The sequence below is a fragment of the Pungitius pungitius genome, chromosome 4 (assembly GCF_949316345.1).
Source record: "Pungitius pungitius chromosome 4, fPunPun2.1, whole genome shotgun sequence".
Lineage (NCBI taxonomy): Eukaryota > Metazoa > Chordata > Actinopteri > Perciformes > Gasterosteidae > Pungitius > Pungitius pungitius.
Genome location: NC_084903.1, coordinates 25736242 through 25755701, shown reverse-complemented (window position 1 = coordinate 25755701; position 19460 = coordinate 25736242). Strand labels below are relative to the sequence as shown.

The window sequence follows — 19460 nt, the reverse complement described above, 5'->3', positions numbered from 1 at the left end:
TTTTATTTAATTAAACAATTACAACAACATTCCCACATACGTCATCTGAAAGTAGAAAAGACTCAAAATATCAGATTACATATTTAATCAATCAGCGATTATTTCTAATGATAAAGTTGGCCCACTAGTCGACAACCTTTTGATCTTCTAATCCAGGTGAGCAGCGGCACCGATTGATCCAAACTAAAGGACATGTTTTCATGCTAAGCTACGCTAAGCTACACAGCATCATCAGACCGACCTTCAAGGGGAGTCCCTTTGTTGGAGCTTAGTGCAGCTGCTTGATCCCCCGGAGACTGAGGTTCAGCAGAGAGGACCTGCTTCTTCTGGGTTCCTTGGAGGACCCTTTTACCAATGTCCTCAGCGCCTTCTTTAGAGAACAGTTCTCTATTCGTACATCATCATATGAATCTAGAAATGAGCTGATGTCCACGGGCTGAGCCCTCAGTAGAACCTGTCAGAGCGAGTCGTCGAGCGGCGCCATGAGCAGCTGCAGCTCTCTGAAGGCGCTGCCATGACGACCGACCTGCAGCGCCTTGTTCTTCACCAGGTTACTCAGGTTCTTCAGCTGCTTGCAGATTGCTCTGCACTTCTGATGTCTGCAACACAAACATCATCATCATCATCTCCATCTTCATCACCAGCTGGTCACATGACGTTGTGACTCACCGCTCCTCTCGTGTGATGTCTACACCGACGGACGGAGTCGCCTTCAGAGTCTCAAAGATCAGAGTCCAGAAATGTTTCATGATGAGCTTGAGGGACGTACAGCCGGTCTGAATGTAGCTACACACACACACACACACACACACACAAGGTACACACACACACACACACACTTCTGTCAAACAAGGGGAACAAGTGGCAAACGCAAAATATGACCTCTTCTCACTCAGATGGAGGCTCTGGTCATCTGGACTATTGTAACTCTCCGGGCAGGTCTCCATTCCACCAATTAAACAAATGTGTCTAAAATACACAATTTCTACTCTACAGCATGTAATAGGTTGACTGTTGGTGAAACTTCTTTGGTTTCTTAACTGATTATTACACGATGACATCATAGGTTCACCTCTCATATTTACTGTGGAGCAGCTGGTCGATCTGAGGGAGGATGGTTGTGCACAGGTCCAGTCTCCATAGTGTCCTAAAACAATCAGATTCTAATTTACAACCAGACTTTATTCATTTAATATATGTATCATATCAAAACACAATGAACTAATGCTTATTATCTCAAGTGACTCCTGTCTTATCGTGGATGTTCACTAGTGACACACAGCTGAGAGCTTCTCAGACCTCCAGATGCCTTTTGGTGCTAGCCGCTAACAGCTAGCCGCTAACAGCTCACTCAGTCACATGAAGTCTTTCACAATCATTTACAATAAGATGATGGATGTGACTGGATTAACTGATGAAGAGGACTCACGGCTGGAGGTTGATGATGTTCAGGATGTCCACAACAATGGACAGATCGTTCATTGAGACAGCAGCATCCAGAGCGCTCTGCAGAAAGGGGAACCAATCACATCGCTGCATTTATTCCACAGTAAGTTCATCAATGTGGAGCAAAAGGACGACATGAGCTGCTGCCTGCAGGACCTCGCCTTCTGAATCTAAGGCCCTTAGCAAAATGCGTCCTTGTGTGGACACGTGTGTCCTCATGGACACGTGAAATGTCATCAGTCGCAGCCCGAGTACTGTTCCAAGACACTTCCACGTGGTGCAGCCGGGATTCGAACCACCAACCTTGCGGCTCCCAGCGCGTCACATTACTCCATTTATAGAAATGGGATTTATGTCCACACACCTGTCTCACCTCGATGTCCTCTACACGCACCTGTCTCACCTCGATGTCCTCTACACGCACCTGTCTCACCTCGATGTCCTCTACACGCACCTGTCTCACCTCGATGTCCTCTACACGCACCTGTCTCACCTCGATGTCCTCTACACGCACCTGTCTCACCTCGATGTCCTCTACACGCACCTGTCTCACCTCGATGTCCTCTACACGCACCTGTCTCACCTCGATGTCCTCTACACGCACCTGTCTCACCTCGATGTCCTCTACACGCACCTGTCTCACCTCGATGTCCTCTACACGCACCTGTCTCACCTCGATGTCCTCTACACGCACCTGTCTCACCTCGATGTCCTCTACACGCACCTGTCTCACCTCGATGTCCTCTACACACACCTGTCTCACCTTGATGTCCTCTACACACACCTGTCTCACCTTGATGTCCTCTACACGCACCTGTCTCACCTTGATGTCCTCTCGGACCCACACAGACCGGACTGTCTCCAGGTTCTTGTGTCGGCTGCGCAGCATCACACACATGGTGTCATGACCCTTCTTCAGCTGGGACAGAGCCTCGTCATCACTTAGAGCTGCACCTCTGTTGTTAGGGGACGACTGAGGGGACACAGAGACACACAAACAGAAATGTTACTCAACAACAGATTAGTATTTTTATTTGTACTTTAACATTGAAACCAACGTCATAAGGTCACTTTTAGAGCTTTTGTTCAGTGTTGATGTATGTGTAAAAAGCACAATGCATCATGGTACATGTATTGCATGTAGCCCTCTAGACTTTTGATTAACATGAATTAGCTTCTGATCTGAAGTCCCAAAACAACTAGTCAATTAATATCCACATGATCCCTGAGGATGAAAAACGTTTCCAAGCTCACCGGCAGGAAGTCGGCCACGTTCAGTCCGATGGGTTCGTTCCGGCAGCTCAGGATGATTTTAGGTTTAGACCTGAATGTACTGACGGGGGGCTGAGGGGGGGGGGAGGCGGGTACCACCGCTGACGGGGTGGGACGCTTCGCAAGGGAGACAACTGTAGGCTCCACCCTCTGGACAGGTGTGGAGGAGGCGAGGGGCGGAGCCTTTGACACACGCACACACACAAAGCACAGTGTGTTTGGTCACATGACATGTCTAAACAGAGACATACTGATGCTGCGTTCACTGACCTGCTGCTTTTCAGGAAAAGCAGATATCATGTCCTTTAGCTGCCGGCCGATGGCTAATATGGTCTCTAAGAAGAAGAAGAAGAAGAAGGAGAAGAACTTTGTCCTCCATCATCACGCTACACTAAAGCAGAACACACCTCATGTCCATCATGAATCAACCCGTATCACCAACATGTGATTGTGTTGTTTAGGTAGTACACAGTATCTGATGCCTGATGTCTCCTGGTAAACTACATTCAGGTGTGAAGCAGTAGCTCTGAAGGACTCACCATCCTCTGGAGGAGCAGGGAAAGGTTCCGACATCTTGGGAGGAGTTCGAGCTAGGAGAGAGAAGAACCACTGATGATAACTCTTTGTATATCAGCTTCATATTCCTGTGAGCTAGATGGGAAGACCATGCTGAGAGTCATTAACACAAGCAGACAATGGAGGACAGAAGGTGCACACTCGCTGAGGACAGGAACAGCAGAACCATTCATGCTTCACGTCAGAAGTTAAAACGTTGCCAATAGGGTGGAAAGTTGTTGGTGTGTCCAAGTTGGCAGCACGGATTTGAAGTGAACGGGTGAGAAGTTGAAGGGAAATGAAACTGTGGAGATCTCAACGCTGATCAGACTCGTCACATTAAAGATGTTTTATTGCAAAGGTAACATCATCTTTTCTCCTTGTCTCACTGTAATCTCAGGAGACAAGGTGTAGGATGAGAAGACAAGGCATGAGGATGAAGGAGAGAAGGTTTCAAGATGAGGAGACCCACAGATGGCGTTCTTTGGCTGGAAGATCTCTTTGAAGTCTTCTGCGTTGTGGATTTCAGCCGACGATAGCTTCTCGTCTGCTTCGTCCTCACTGGGGCTCCTCCTCTCACCTTCGGGGCTCCGCCTCTCAGTGTCTGACCTCCGCTTTACCCTGATTACATCAAAACATGTGACACCATTGCAATTAGAGGGTCCTTAACACTATGACACGCTGTCCGGCTATTACTGCTGTCTCCTTCACTGAAGACATCATGGAGCTCACAGCCCAATAAGAAGAGACAGTCCGATGAGACCATTAAGAAGAAGCTATGCTACGCAGAGTAGAGAAGGTCCTGTTGGCTGCATGTAAAAAAATGTGCTGGGCTGTGCTATAGCTTTGGTAGCATGCTAGTGAAGCTATAGCTTTGGTAGCATGCTAGTGAAGCTATAGCTTTGGTAGCATTCTAGTGATGCTATAGCTTTGGTAGCATGCTAGTGATGCTATAGCTTTGGTAGCATTCTAGTGAAGCTATAGCTTTGGTAGCATTCTAGTGATGCTATAGCTTTGGTAGCATGCTAGTGATGCTATAGCTTTGGTAGCATTCTAGTGATGCTATAGCTTTGGTAGCATGCTAGTGAAGCTATAGCTTTGGTAGCATTCTAGTGATGCTATAGCTTTGGTAGCATGCTAGTGATGCTATAGCTTTGGTAGCATTCTAGTGATGCTATAGCTTTGGTAGCATGCTAGTGATGCTATAGCTGTGGTAGCATGCTAGTGATGCTATAGCTTTGGGAGCATTCTAGTGATGCTATAGCTTTGGTAGCATGCTAGTGATGCTATAGCTGTGGTAGCATGCTAGTGATGCTATAGCTGTGGTAGCATGCTAGTGATGCTATAGCTTTGGGAGCATTCTAGTGATGCTATAGCTTTGGTAGCATACTAGTGATGCTATAGCTTTGGGAGCATTCTAGTGATGCTATAGCTTTGGTAGCATGCTAGTGATGCTATAGCTTTGGGAGTATTCTAGTGATGCTATAGCTTTGGTAGCATGCTAGTGAAGCTATAGCTGTGGTAGCATTCTAGTGATGCTATAGCTTTGGTAGCATGCTAGTGAAGCTATAGCTGTGGTAGCATGCTAGTGATGCTATAGCTTTGGGAGCATTCTAGTGATGCTATAGCTTTGGTAGCATGCTAGTGATGCTATAGCTTTGGGAGCATTCTAGTGATGCTATAGCTGTGGTAGCATGCTAGTGATGCTATAGCTTTGGGAGCATTCTAGTGATGCTATAGCTGTGGTAGCATTCTAGTGATGCTATAGCTTTGGTAGCATGCCAGTGATGCTATAGCTTTGGAATAGTGCTAGGTGCATCCTATAGAACAAATGATTTGGACCTTTAGGGCTGCCATACCTCTGTGAGCTGCAGGTAGTGGTGGGTCTCTCATAACTCCTGCGTAGTGCAGATCCTTTAACATCATTTGGCTCTGCCAGCGGCTGGTTATCCTGGATGATTCCCCGGATCACAGACCCCGCATTCTTCTTCACCCTCTTGAGATCCACCACATAGGAGGACACGCTGGAGAGCTGGTGAGACACGCCGATCTAACGGACAGAGGGGTATGAGGGAAGATGTGTTGTGTGATATAATTAAGGATTAATAACAACAGATACTCACCAGCTGCTGGTTGCAGACCGCCAGGTCAGAGACCTTGCCCCAGCCCACCGGCACCACGTCGAAGCAGCGGTCAGGCTCCCAGCCGAAGATCCTCAGGGAATCTGTCGCCCCGCTGTATAGGCAGGAGCCGTCCGAGCTGAAGAACACAGACCTGAACCCACCAGTGTCAGAGGTCACCTCCCTGGAACACCTCCAACCTGCTCACACTCTGCACTGGGAAAACTGACCTTACTGGAGTTGTGTCTCCTTCCAACGAGCCAATCATGGTGAACTTTTCCAAATCCCAGAGCTTGATGGTCCTGCAGACAAAACCAATGGCAAAACACACCATCAACAGGGTGTATCAAAAGGGACACAGACGGAGGAAACGGTGTAGTTGGTGTATCATAGCGGACACAGATGGTGTATAAAATAAAACACAGAGAGAGAGGAGGACACTGACCGTGTCGATGCAGAAGGAACGAGAGTGGGTCATACCTGTCGGAGCTGCCTGAGGCCAGCAGGTACTCGTTGGGGTGAAACTGGATGATGTTGACTGGTGCAGTGTGAGATTTAAACTCTGTGATTATCTTCCCCTGAGTTAGGTCCCACAGCTGAGACAACATCAACAGATGGGTCAATAATATACCAAATCACTTCAAGGAGGTATCTGTTCAGACTATGGCTGCTTCCACAGGTGAAACACACCTTAGAAAACCCACTACAGCTCTGACAGGTGTCATGTGACTCCTCAGAATCTCAGCTGGGATAGTTCGTACCTTGACCGTAGAGTCGTCACTGGCTGAAGCCAACCACTTTCCATCGGGACTGAAGGCCAGACTCCTCACTGCCTCAGTGTGACCCTGAAATGCAACCAGGACTTCAACTAGTTCAAAAGTTCTAACCGTTTAATGTTCTAGCCACATAGAAAAAGTGCTTCCTTGGTTCTTGATGTCAGTGCACACAGTTCTTACCTTGTACCTGAACACATATCCTTTCCTCCGGACGTCCCACAGCTGACAGGCGTCCACCAGTTCAGATGAGGAAAAAGATTCCATTAGTGTGTACACACACACGCACGCACACACACACGCACACACGCACACACACACACACCTTGATGTTTGTGTCCATGGAGCTGGAGGCCAGGAAGTCTCCAAAAGGATGGAAGCCCAGACTGGTGATGCTGGATTTGTGTCCCATCAGAGTCCTTAAAACTGGAGACAGAAAACAAACCGTCCTAACTGGACTAAAACTGCAACGGGGGGGTGTACGCCGCAACAATTTAATCCTAAAAGTGATGTAGAATGATCTATCGTACAAATCAGGCTGGGTGCAGTTTGATTTTCTTAAACAGACATTGCAGCAAACACCACATCCATGAGTGTGAGGAACCCTTTGAGGTCAAACTACGATCGAAAACCCACCAGATTAAGATCAGAGATTACACTGGAACATGCACAGTAATAATAACAATACAAATCCAGTATCAGTGGTAATTTCAACTTTGAGTGAAAGGTTGGAGGGAAATGAAGACGTTGTAGAGATCTCAAAGCTGATTGGCCAGGGCTCGTCACTTACATCAAAGATGTTTTATTTTGAAGATGATATTTTCTCCTTATCTCACTCCAATCTCAGAAACGCTGTGATGTCACAGACATCATGCTGTGATGTCACAGACACAAGATGAGGAAAACCCTTCAGGCCCACACACACAGAACCAACTGGATCTCACTCTTTGCTGCCTCCAGGTCCCACACTCGTATGGATCCAGACTGAGAACCAGCCACCACCTGCTCCTCTGACATGTTGAACTGGACACACTCCACTGGGTTCTTGTGGCCAGTCAAACTCTGAGAGGACACACATAGGATCTCATCAGTACAGTGAGGGGTGTCGTGTGACAGGTGACATGTGAGAGGTCTCACCATAATGCAGTTGGCTTTGCTGACGGCCCAGATGTTCACCCTGCAGTCCCCCCCCCCGGTGGCCAGCAGGCGGCCGGAGTTCCTCCCCAAAGCCAGACAGGAAACAGAGCTGGAATGAGCCTCAAACTCCTCTGTACGGCAACACAGAGAGGACAAGGTAAGTTCTGTGAAACTCAAGATGCAAAGTGTTAGAACTCAATCTGAAAATAAAACTCACGCAGCCTCCATGAGATCTTGGTGCTGTTGGCCACAGCCATACTGGTCTTCACACTGGTCCTCTCACAGGTCCCCTTACTGGTCCCACAGGTTAACTGATGAAAGTCTGCACAGATCTTCCTCAAATTACAGGGACGCATATGACAGAGAGGTCATGTGATGTGACATTCTGGAGCAAAAGGGTTCAGCTTTCAGATGAAGATCAGAACCCTGAAACAAGGAGGATCTGCCCATGTAGTAGTACTTTGACTATGACAGACTATATGTAGTGTAGTAGTAGTAGTACTTGAATATGACAGACTATATGTAGTGTAGTAGTAGTAGTACTTTGACTATGACAGACTATATGTAGTGTAGTAGTAGTAGTACTTGAATATGACAGACTATATGTAGTGTAGTAGTAGTAGTACTTTGACTATGACAGACTATATGTAGTGTAGTAGTGTAGTACTTGATTATGACAGACTATATGTAGTGTAGTAGTGTAGTACTTGAATATGACAGACTATATGTAGTGTAGTAGTGTAGTACTTGATTATGACAGACTATATGTAGTGTAGTAGTAGTAGTACTTTGACTATGACAGACTATATGTAGTGTAGTAGTAGTAGTACTTGAATATGACAGACTATATGTAGTGTAGTAGTAGTAGTACTTGAATATGACAGACTATATGTAGTGTAGTAGTGTAGTACTTGATTATGACAGACTATATGTAGTGTAGTAGTGTAGTACTTGAATATGACAGACTATATGTAGTGTAGTAGTGTAGTACTTGATTATGACAGACTATATGTAGTGTAGTAGTAGTAGTACTTTGACTATGACAGACTATATGTAGTGTAGTAGTAGTAGTACTTGAATATGACAGACTATATGTAGTGTAGTAGTAGTAGTACTTGAATATGACAGACTATATGTAGTGTAGTAGTGTAGTACTTGATTATGACAGACTATATGTAGTGTAGTAGTGTAGTACTTGAATATGACAGACTATATGTAGTGTAGTAGTGTAGTACTTGATTATGACAGACTATATGTAGTGTAGTAGTAGTAGTACTTTGACTATGACAGACTATATGTAGTGTAGTAGTAGTAGTACTTGAATATGACAGACTATATGTAGTGTAGTAGTAGTAGTACTTGATTATGACAGACTATATGTAGTGTAGTAGTAGTAGTACTTGAATATGACAGACTATATGTAGTGTAGTAGTAGTAGTACTTGAATATGACAGACTATATGTAGTGTAGGAGTAGTAGTAGTACTTTGACTATGACAGACTATATGTAGTGTAGGAGTAGTAGTACTTGAATATGACAGACTATATGTAGTGTAGGAGTAGTAGTAGTACTTTGACTATGACAGACTATATGTAGTGTAGGAGTAGTAGTACTTGATTATGACAGACTATATGTAGTGTAGGAGTAGTAGTACTTGAATATGACAGACTATATGTAGTGTAGGAGTAGTAGTAGTACTTTGACTATGACAGACTATATGTAGTGTAGGAGTAGTAGTACTTGACTATGACAGACTATATGTAGTGTAGTAGTGTAGTACTTGAATATGACAGACTATATGTAGTGTAGGAGTAGTAGTACTTTGACTATGACAGACTATATGTAGTGTAGTAGTAGTAGTACTTTGACTATGACAGACTATATGTAGTGTAGGAGTAGTAGTACTTGACTATGACAGACCATATGCATAGTGTAGTATTAGTACTTTGACTACTATATGTATAGTGAATCTTGTTGTGTAGTAACATTAGTAGTACTTTTACTACATTGTGTTGCGTTTGTGCATTAGTAAACACGACAACGTTGGCTAAAGTTAACGTTAGCTGGTTAGCGGGCTATAGCTAAGTCATGCTAAGCTAGTATCTGAGCTGTTGTAACGGAAAGAACGGAGGACAGGTCGCGGTCCGTTTACCTTCATGTGTCTTCCGGTAACGGTTAACGGGCCCCGGTGAATCCGCCCCTGCACGCCGCTGATGGTCACTTGTTGACAGGCTGGCTATTCCTCGCCTGCAGCTTAGCAACTGAATAAAAAGCCGGAGAGCACTTCCGGTGACGTCACAAACTTACTTTCAAAAACAACTTTATTAAAAAGAGCTATCAACAACGCGTGTCATCCTTCGTGCTATATAAACACGCGATGTGTGAAGAACACGGTTATATTTCCAGAGCTCTCAACTTTTGAAAAACCTTGGAGTGACCATAAGGCCGACTGGGATTTAATATTTCAAAAAATAAAAAATCAAAATTATTTCATATAAGACGTGTTGGGCTTATTTGATGATCCGCCAGTTTCTACAATCAACAAGACACAGAGTTGTCGAATGACTCTTGCATTCCCCAACGAATCTAGAAGAATGGGTACCTACAGGTATTTATGCAAGTCAGTAAAGGTGTGAAAGGCAGTGTCCACGCCCCTAGGCAGGTGACGTCCACTGGTGCGTTCAAGTTGACTATTTATTCAGATACTTTAAGGAATATGGTGGTGCAATGAGATATTACATTGGATGGTGCATTCATTGTAACGCGGATTTTGAATGTCCCTCGGTCAACATAAGTGCATCAAGTATTACATGCATGCATTTTGGTTAATTACATAACATTGAATACAATCAGCTGTGCATTGGTATTATTCTATTGATTACCGTTTACAATTTACAGTGGTATTACACTATTCTCATTTCTGTATTAATTACAGAATCATAGCTGTATACTGGTGTACACTACATGCATTTCATAAATTGGTCTAATTCATAAACCGGGTCTTCAGTTTATTTCTAGAACAAACTGTCCTCCTCTTGCACGACAATGGTCTCATTAGGAGCATGTCGTGGGGGGCCACACAAAGTATTGAGAAGCATTTTGAGTTTCACAAATTACATTTTTGCCAAATGGACTAGCCTGCCACATATTTTTTTAAATAAGGCCCTGTGTAGGCTGAAACTTTATTTCCATCAACAGATGTGGTATCCTTTTGTTCTTACATTAAACTGTCCATATCGGTACAGACATCCAACATCAACAACATATGTTTTTCACATTGTTTATGAAGTGTTCCTTTCATTTTTTTGAGCAGTGTATATGTTGCACTTTTCACTTTAGTACATCTCGTAATTGTAGTTAACGTTATTCGCACTGCGCATGTGCGCTGGCTCCACTCTCCAGTCCTTCGGGGGCGCTAACGTACACCTACTAGCAACAACACCAACGAAGAAGTGACAACAGGAACCCGAAGCAGGAAGTGTTTGTCAACACGTCTGCCGCCCGATGAGATAATCATTTAGCATAATTTCTAACACGTTTTACGGTCAAACAGGGTCCTAAGTGACCCGTTACGATGAGTTCGGCTCTCTGAAGAACCTCCAGCAGAACTTCACGGGACAGAACGGTTCAACATGGCGGCGGTAGACGTGGAGGATGAGAGTATCCTGGCGTCCATCTTTAAGGACAGTTTCCCGGACAGCTGGAGGGACAACCCTGACTTCTCCTTCTACCTGTCCGAGCTCAGCTCCTTCGGGGTGGAGAAGCTAAGTCGGGAGCCGGAGCGGCTGGCGGAGGAGCGGGCTCAGATCCTGCAGCAGACCCGAGAACTAGCTTTCTCCAACTACCAGACCTTCATCAGAACCGCAGACTGCACCGAGCACATCTACCGGGACTTCGGCCGCGTGGAGAGCAGCGTGTCCCTGCTGCTGGACAAGCTGCCCGGCTTCAGGGAGAGATGCAGGTCAGTGGTGGAGGTACACTTTCAGTCTAAGGTCCTCCGATCCTGAGACCTTCTGATCTTCAGAACCCATTATCTCCAGACCTCTTGATCCTCGGGTTTAGGGCTTCCTCTCTGATCGGCCTCTGTTTGTCTCCAGGGGCTTCATGAAGGAGGCGGAGCAGATCGGAGCCAGCCGGCGGATGAACAGCCTCACGTTGAACCGGCACACGGAGATCCTGGAGATCCTGGAGATCCCTCAGCTCATGGACACCTGTGTGCGTAACGGCTACTACGAGGAAGCTCTGGAGCTGGCAGGCTACGCCAAGCGGCTGGAGAAGAAGCACTCGTCCCTCCCCGTCATCCAGGTGAGGTCCGGGACAGACAGGTCCATGATGTCAACAGCAGGTCAGCGCCGTCACCACGGCAACCAATGCTGTGAAGCAGGCTAGCTGTCAAGCTATCTATAGTACTGTATATTATTAAATAACAATACACAGACCCATTATTATATAACACAGTAATATACAGAATAGTGACACACTGTAGTGATCTACTGACTAACCCTTATGCCATTGACTCTCGTCCTGCAGGCCATCGTTGCTGAGGTGCGTCAGTCTGCACAGCTGATGCTCAATCAGCTGCTGCAGCAGCTCCGCAGTAACTCTCAGCTCCCCGCCTGCCTGCGTGTGATTGGCTACCTGCGGAGGATGGACGTGTTCACGGAGGCGGAGCTTAGGGTTAAGTTCCTGCAGGCCCGAGGCTCCTGGCTCCAGTCCATCCTCGCCGCCGTCCCAGAGGACGACCCCTACTTCCACATCACCAAAACCATCGAGGCCTGTCGGGTCCACCTGTTCGACATCATCACGCAGTACAGAGCCATCTTCTCTGACGAGGACCCGCTGCCCCCCCCTGCTGACGGACAAGCGCCGCTCAACGAGGCCGCCATCTTCCACGGTTGGGTGGTGCAGAAGGTGGCCGAGTTCCTGCAGACTCTAGAGAGGGACCTGCAGAGGGGTGTGGGGGGGCGCCTTGACTCTCTGCTTGGTCAGTGCATGTACTTCGGCCTGTCCTTCAGCAGGGTGGGGGCCGACTTCCGCGGCCAGCTGGCGCCGATGTTCCAGCAAGTAGCGGGGGAGACGTTCGGCCGAGCCGTGCAGGAGGCGGCGGCCAAGTTCCAGGAGGACATGAACCTCTACACGCTGATCTCCCTGCCCTCGGTGCTGGGGGGCACTGGGCCCCACATGGCGCCCGCCTCTCAGCCCGGAGCCCTGCAGCCCCCCATGGTTCTACTGGACTTCCAGCCGCTGGCCTGCTTCCTCAACAACGTGCTGACGGCCTTCAACGACCTGCGGCTCTGCTGCCCCGTGGGCCTGGCTCACCACGTGGCCTCCTGCCTGCAGGACGCACTAAACACGGTGAGATGACTACTTCCTGCCGGGGGCGGGCGGCTGGGCTGCGCGGTGCGTTGACTTGTTGGTGTTGTCTCCCGTCAGGTGAGCCGTCAGATCGTAGCGTTCCACCGGGCCGAGGAGTCGGCCTTCAGCAGCAGAGAGAAGCAGCTGTTTGTTCTCTTCTGCTCTTCATACGCCGAGCAGCTGCTGCCCTTCCTCAACCGCTGCCTGAAGCTGCTGTTTCCTCCAGAGCAGCTGGCCCTGGTCCTCGGTGAGGGGACCGTCCTTCTGTCTCTGCACACCAACCTGTCTGTAGCTGCGTCTCAAAGTCTCTAGCCTGCAGCCTTCATAGATCTGAGCTGGTCCTCCAACAACCACAGAGGCTGAACCAGAAGGTTACTTCAGCTAAAAGTAATATTGCGATCTTGAGGCAGAGGATTTTTCATCAATGTCGAAAAACAACAGCAAACGCATTAATTAACCTGTATGCAAGGACTTTTCTTTTTTTCTGGCATAGGATACAAGTTATTTTAACTAAAATATTACAGAATGTCCACACTACAGCAGCTTAATGTCACCATACATCATTCTCCTTCAGCTTGATGCTTCCTGCTGCTCCATGAAACACAACTAAAGGAGAAGTTGAGTTTGTATTTATTCTGTAACGTTACTGACTCAACGGGACAGAAGTGACGTACGTGTCCTTAAGGATCGCGACTTTGAGACACAGCTTGTGTCCCCTGATACTCAGTCACTTTAATCTGAAGATTCAATAATCCAGATGTTTCTTTGATGCTCATCATGAAATAAGGAATATTAAAACTGGTCTATTTGGCAGTAGATCAGTGTGCTGCTACAGGATGAGGTCTACAGCCCTCATGAGGGGACAAGTCCTAACCGTGTCCCTGTCCCTTCAGGGGTCTCTCCCACTCAGCTGCACCGGTTCGGCTCTTTGGGCTCCATCGACCTCGCCGCCGTCCTCCTGCCTCTGGACTTCCTGCTGCCTCAGAGGGAGACGGAGACCCACGTCACCTCCCAACTGAGCTTGGAGGACCAAATCCAGAACCTTACGCCCAACCCAGGGTCCACCTCAGAGGAACCAGAAGAAGAGGCAGGCGCCGACGAGGACTTGTCTGTGAAGTGATGCTCCTTAAGGGAGTCCAGACTCTCGTCTTATGATCACAGAATGAAGACCTACAAGTTATCAAACTACGTGTGTTTGACATTTAGTTCATCTGCAGTGTCTGAAGCCGTTTCCTGTTCTTTTATGGGATTAAAGGTCATCTGAGTCACAAATGTGTCTTCATATCATTTTTATTGGAGTAACATAAACCGTATCGATGTAAAGGTCCTTCTCTAAAGGGCCGTTCTGTCGCTCCTCACTTCTTCTTCACACACTTCTTGTGGGTGGCGTTGGGGTTCCTCCGCCTCCTGCCGCCGCCCCCCCGCCCGTCTCTGATCTGCAGGTTGGCGGCGCGGCTGTAGATGTCGTTCTGGGAGAAGGGCGACGCCCCGGCGGCGTAGTCGGGGTCGAACACGTCCGTCTTCTGACGGGCTTTACGGGACAGCCTCTGCTGGGGGAAGCTCTGGTCCTCCACCAGCTGGGGGTTGTTGCTGTGCTTCCCCCCCTGAGGACTGGGCAGCGGGTGCTGGACACAAGGACAAGAGTTCAAGAAGGTGGGGGGTTGGGGTAGGTGGGGGGTGTGTGCGTGTGTGCGTCTCACCCTCAGCCCTCTGGGGTTCAGCACCTTCGGGTTCTTCGAGAAGTGCATCTTGGTGGTTCCGTCCTCTGCGACCGTCACAGCCAGCTTCTTCAGAGTCGGGTTCCCGCAGTGAGGGCAGAACACTTTGTTCATGATGCTGGTGCTCCTGAAAAGGTAAACCACGTGTAGACCTCTGCTCATCAGGTTCCTATCAACACCAGGAGAGCTGGACTCACCTGAAGCAGGCGTGACATCTCAGGATGTAGTTCCTGGCCTGTTTGATCAGCATCCCGTTAACAGACAGAACATGAAGACCAATCTGAATGAGAACGTTCTGAAATGACAAGATCAAAGGGAGTCCAGACATCGTTTGACCCGCTAACAGAAGGACGTCCAGGTGACCTCCCTGACAGCGTCGTCTGTTACCTGCATGGCAAAGTCGGTGGTCAGGCATCCCACGACGACATCAGCAGGAGCCGTCCAATCAGCAGAGTCCATCTTCACCTGTTTGATGTTACCAGGAGTGATCCATCCTCCTCCTCCTCCATCTTCTTCGTCATCATCTTCAGGCTCATTCTCTTTGTCTTCGTCCGATTGGTCCTCTGACTGCACCGACCGGCTCTCTGGGGTGGAGACCTCGTCCGATGTCTACAGAGGAATCAGGATTAATAGATTTCTAATCAGTGTACATGTTCCATATGAAATGTGTTATAGATCCATCACAGCCGCTAATAACACTTTAAACATGGTTATAATGGTATGTGTAGTAACGTGTAATAAGTGTGTTATTACACATTGTTGTACACAGCCAATAGAAAACTGGTATTAAATGTATTGAGTATTGATTGGTCGGTTTAGTGCTGTAGAAAGGTCACATGACTTGGATCCTAAAGATGTTCTGTGTAATCTCACCAGAACATCCAGCAGGCAGTCCTCGATGGACCTCAGCGGTTCTCTCCAGAACTGGAAGCTGTTGAACTCGTCATCGTCAGAAGGAGACGTCTGGTTCTGTTTGATGTTCGTGTTGAGTTCCTTCACAGGTTCCTTGAGGAACAGCCGAGGACACCAGATGTTACAATTGCAATGAGGAGTTTTTGACTAATTAATGACATTCAACTGTCACAAGACAAAGATCTACATCAATAGCTGAGGAACGTTGAACCGGAGCTGGTAGTATTTAAAGGGCTGAAGCTCCTTTGAGGCAGTTTTGGGTCTTCAGGAACTTCAAAGTGAGTTGGGTTTATCTCCATTCAGTTACTAACTGTAGATACTACTGAGGATCAAAGATCACAATAAGCAAAAGAGGTCTCAGTGAGTGGATGCTCATTGACCCAGTGGAGCTTCTGGTGTTGGTGGGACTCACCAGGAGGTCCAGCAGCTGGCTGTCGATGGAGGGAAGCGGCTCTCTCCAGAACTGGAAGCTGTTGAACTCTTCCCTGCTTAAGGTCTCGGTCTCTTGGACCTTCAAAGTGTCCTTGTGTTTCTGGAGAAACGTCAAGAGCAATGAGTCTTATTCACACTTTGGCTCTGGTTCTCCATCAGGTGTTTCTGTGGGACACTACCTTGGAGGGGAAGTGGAACCCTGCCACGTTAACCGGAGTCTCCGGGTGTCGCCTGGTGCTGTGAACGTCTACCTGAGACACAAACCATTACATGACGTTACTAAACGAAGACCAGTAGAATCAGGATTACCACGAACCGGAGGAGGAGAAGTTAACAGGATGTCTTAGCGTGAGGAAGGTTCCTGCCTCCTCTTCTTCAGTACCTTCACCGCCGGCTCCTTCCTCAGGTGCTGGGAGCCGACGTGCTCGAGCTCCAGCTGGTAGGTCAGAGCCAAGACTTTGATATCTGTGGCTGATAAACTCGGGTAGTCTCCGGTCTTCTTGGAGAACTCGGTCACTGCGATGAGAAAAACTCCAGTTTAGTTAAACCGGCCTGACGTGTTCTGGTTTAGTCTACCTAGTCTGTGACAGGGTCAGGATTAGTTAACTAATCACATTAGACTAACACCAATCTAATGTGTTGCAGATGGTCTACCTAGTCTGACGTGTCAGGGTTAGTTAAACTAGTCTGACGTGTTCAGGGTGGTCTACCTAGTCTGACGTGTTCAGGGTGGTCTACCTAGTCTGACGTGTTCAGGGTGGTCTACCTAGTCTGACGTGTCAGGGTTAGTTAAACTAGTCTGACGTGTTCAGGGTGGTCTACCTAGTCTGACGTGTTCAGGGTGGTCTACCTAGTCTGACGTGTTCAGGGTGGTCTACCTAGTCTGACGTGTTCAGGGTGGTCTACCTAGTCTGACGTGTCAGGGTTAGTTAAACTAGTCTGACGTGTTCAGGGTGGTCTACCTAGTCTGACGTGTTCAGGGTGGTCTACCTAGTCTGACGTGTTCAGGGTGGTCTACCTAGTCTGACGTGTTCAGGGTTAGTTAAACTAGTCTGACGTGTTCAGGGTGGTCTACCTAGCCTGACGTGTTCAGGGTGGTCTACCTAGTCTGACGTGTTCAGGATGGTCTACCTAGCCTGACGTGTTCAGGGTGGTCTACCTAGTCTGACGTGTCAGGGTTAGTTAAACTAGTCTGACGTGTTCAGGGTGGTCTACCTAGTCTGACGTGTTCAGGGTGGTCTACCTAGTCTGACGTGTTCAGGGTTAGTTAAACTAGTCTGACGTGTTCAGGGTGGTCTACCTAGCCTGACGTGTTCAGGGTGGTCTACCTAGTCTGACGTGTTCAGGATGGTCTACCTAGCCTGACGTGTTCAGGGTGGTCTACCTAGTCTGACGTGTCAGGGTTAGTTAAACTAGTCTGACGTGTTCAGGGTGGTCTACCTAGTCTGACGTGTTCAGGGTGGTCTACCTAGTCTGACGTGTTCAGGGTTAGTTAAACTAGCCTGACGTGTTCAGGGTGGTCTACCTAGCCTGACGTGTTCAGGGTGGTCTACCTAGTCTGACGTGTTCAGGGTGGTCTACCTAGTCTGACGTGTCAGGGTGGTCTACCTAGTCTGACGTGTTCAGGGTGGTCTACCTAGCCTGACGTGTTCAGGGTGGTCTACCTAGTCTGACGTGTTCAGGGTGGTCTACCTAGTCTGACGTGTTCAGGGTGGTCTACCTAGTCTGACGTGTCAGGGTTAGTTAAACTAGTCTGACGTGTTCAGGGTGGTCTACCTAGCCTGACGTGTTCAGGGTGGTCTACCTAGTCTGACGTGTTCAGCGTGGTCTACCTAGCCTGACGTGTTCAGGGTGGTCTACCTAGTCTGACGTGTTCAGGGTGGTCTACCTAGTCTGACGTGTTCAGGGTGGTCTACCTAGCCTGACGTGTTCAGGGTGGTCTACCTAGCCTGACGTGTTCAGGGTGGTCTACCTAGTCTGACGTGTTCAGGGTGGTCTACCTAGTCTGACGTGTTCAGGGTGGTCTACCTAGTCTGACGTGTTCAGGGTTAGTTAAACTAGTCTGACGTGTTCAGGGTGGTCTACCTAGTCTGACGTGTTCAGGGTGGTCTACCTAGTCTGACGTGTTCAGGGTGGTCTACCTAGTCTGACGTGTTCAGGGTGGTCTACCTAGTCTGACGTGTCAGGGTGGTCTACCTAGTCTGACGTGTTCAGGGTGGTCTACCTAGCCTGACGTGTTCAGGGTGGTCTACCTAGTCTGACGTGTTCAGGGTGGTCTACCTAGTCTGACGTGTTCAGGGTGGTCTACCTAGTCTGACGTGTTCAGGGTGGTCTACCTAGTATGACGTGTCAGGGTTAGTTAAACTAGTCTGACGTGTTCAGGGTGGTCTACCTAGTCTGACGTGTTCAGGGTGGTCTACCTAGTCTGACGTGTTCAGGGTGGTCTACCTAGTCTGACGTGTTCAGGGTTAGTTAAACTAGTCTGACGTGTTCAGGGTGGTCTACCTAGCCTGACGTGTTCAGGGTGGTCTACCTAGTCTGACGTGTTCAGGGTGGTCTACCTAGTCTGACGTGTTCAGGGTGGTCTACCTAGTCTGACGTGTTCAGGGTGGTCTACCTAGCCTGACGTGTTCAGGGTGGTCTACCTAGTCTGACGTGTTCAGGGTGGTCTACCTAGTCTGACGTGTTCAGGGTGGTCTACCTAGTCTGACGTGTTCAGGGTGGTCTACCTAGTATGACGTGTCAGGGTTAGTTAAACTAGTCTGACGTGTTCAGGGTGGTCTACCTAGTCTGACGTGTTCAGGGTGGTCTACCTAGTCTGACGTGTTCAGGGTGGTCTACCTAGTCTGACGTGTTCAGGGTGGTCTACCTAGTCTGACGTGTTCAGGGTGCGGCTCCTTAAAGGTCAGCTGGTACGGCAGGAAGGACAAACTCTTCCTGGTGGGTTTGTCTCTGATCTCGTTAACCACATCTTTTAAGGTGTAGATGATGCTGCCGATCTCCTGCAAATCACCAGAGGAGATCATCACACTGTTCAATTCTGTTTATTTAATGTACAATAAATACGACAATATGATTTTCTTAAGGGACTGTGGTGTTGGGGGGGGGGGATGGAGGTACCTACATTATGTTTTACTTCAGTGCACACTATGGAGAGGAGCCTCATTTGATCCCTCCAAAAACACTTGTAACTTTAAGACCTCCACATTGTAACATTACTCCAGAGCAACAGACAGGAACCAAGAACAGAAAGACCTGCATCAAACGTCAATAACAGGACACATTGTCCTCAGGCCGCCATGGTGAATCCTCACAAGGAAGCAGGCCTGCAGTGAGAGCCCATCGCCATGGTAACGTCGCAGTGGACTCACGTGACGTGTAACAGAGGTGTTTACGTTGTTTGTATAACTATATATACACTGTTAAATGCCAAAAAAGATTTACTCGATTACATCAATTTAATGCCTGGTGTCCATGAGTTGGAAGCTGAGGAGCTCGTCTCCGGCCGTCAGCTTCTCTCCTTTCTCCTTACCGGACACCGGATGGACGGGATTCTTACATTTATCTAACTAAACGCTTACTGACAAGTGTATTTATTAAAAACTCACCTGCAGCGGAGCTCTCTTTATAAACGCTCCTGCGTCTGCGACAACATGCGACACCAGGGCAGGCGCCATTTTGGATACAGTACCAGAAGCTGAACCCACCAATCAGAAAACACAACTACGTCACGTGAGCAA

At 48.0% G+C, this 19460-nt stretch overlaps 3 protein-coding genes across 5 annotated transcripts; 1 reads left to right on the top strand and 2 right to left on the bottom strand.

Moving 5' to 3' along the window:
* Window positions 1-71: 71 nt before the first annotated feature.
* On the bottom strand, window positions 72-9613 carry katnb1 (katanin p80 (WD repeat containing) subunit B 1). 3 transcript variants are annotated; one of them, XM_062561970.1, is made up of 20 exons: window positions 9456-9613; window positions 7521-7635; window positions 7304-7434; window positions 7111-7228; window positions 6492-6592; window positions 6350-6391; window positions 6155-6238; window positions 5874-5989; window positions 5624-5695; window positions 5397-5547; window positions 5133-5323; window positions 3746-3894; window positions 3258-3308; window positions 2989-3053; window positions 2701-2901; window positions 2261-2419; window positions 1430-1506; window positions 1073-1147; window positions 670-786; window positions 72-599 (listed from the first exon to the last, which is right to left on the bottom strand). In XM_062561970.1, the coding sequence occupies exons 1-20, from the start codon at window positions 9459-9461 to the stop codon at window positions 458-460; spliced, it is 2163 nt and encodes a 720-aa protein (XP_062417954.1). In that variant the 5' UTR covers window positions 9462-9613; the 3' UTR covers window positions 72-457. The 3 variants fall into 3 exon arrangements, with proteins under 3 accessions (XP_062417954.1, XP_062417955.1, XP_062417956.1); XM_062561971.1 differs by having other exon boundaries at window positions 2270-2419; XM_062561972.1 differs by having other exon boundaries at window positions 7521-7625.
* A 1104-nt stretch (window positions 9614-10717) lies between these two features.
* Window positions 10718-13841, top strand: cog8 (component of oligomeric golgi complex 8). The gene is made up of 5 exons (XM_037448234.2): window positions 10718-11264; window positions 11401-11608; window positions 11834-12658; window positions 12737-12905; window positions 13552-13841. The coding sequence occupies exons 1-5, from the start codon at window positions 10936-10938 to the stop codon at window positions 13776-13778; spliced, it is 1758 nt and encodes a 585-aa protein (XP_037304131.1). The 5' UTR covers window positions 10718-10935; the 3' UTR covers window positions 13779-13841.
* Window positions 13842-13930: 89 nt separating this feature from the next.
* nob1 (NIN1 (RPN12) binding protein 1 homolog) lies at window positions 13931-19436 on the bottom strand. Its single transcript, XM_062561973.1, has 10 exons — window positions 19329-19436; window positions 18590-18722; window positions 16103-16236; window positions 15900-15971; window positions 15701-15820; window positions 15250-15381; window positions 14764-14985; window positions 14574-14671; window positions 14359-14503; window positions 13931-14283 (listed from the first exon to the last, which is right to left on the bottom strand). Exons 1-10 carry the CDS (start codon window positions 19395-19397, stop codon window positions 14014-14016), a joined length of 1395 nt encoding a protein of 464 aa, XP_062417957.1. The 5' UTR covers window positions 19398-19436; the 3' UTR covers window positions 13931-14013.
* Window positions 19437-19460: the final 24 nt, after the last annotated feature.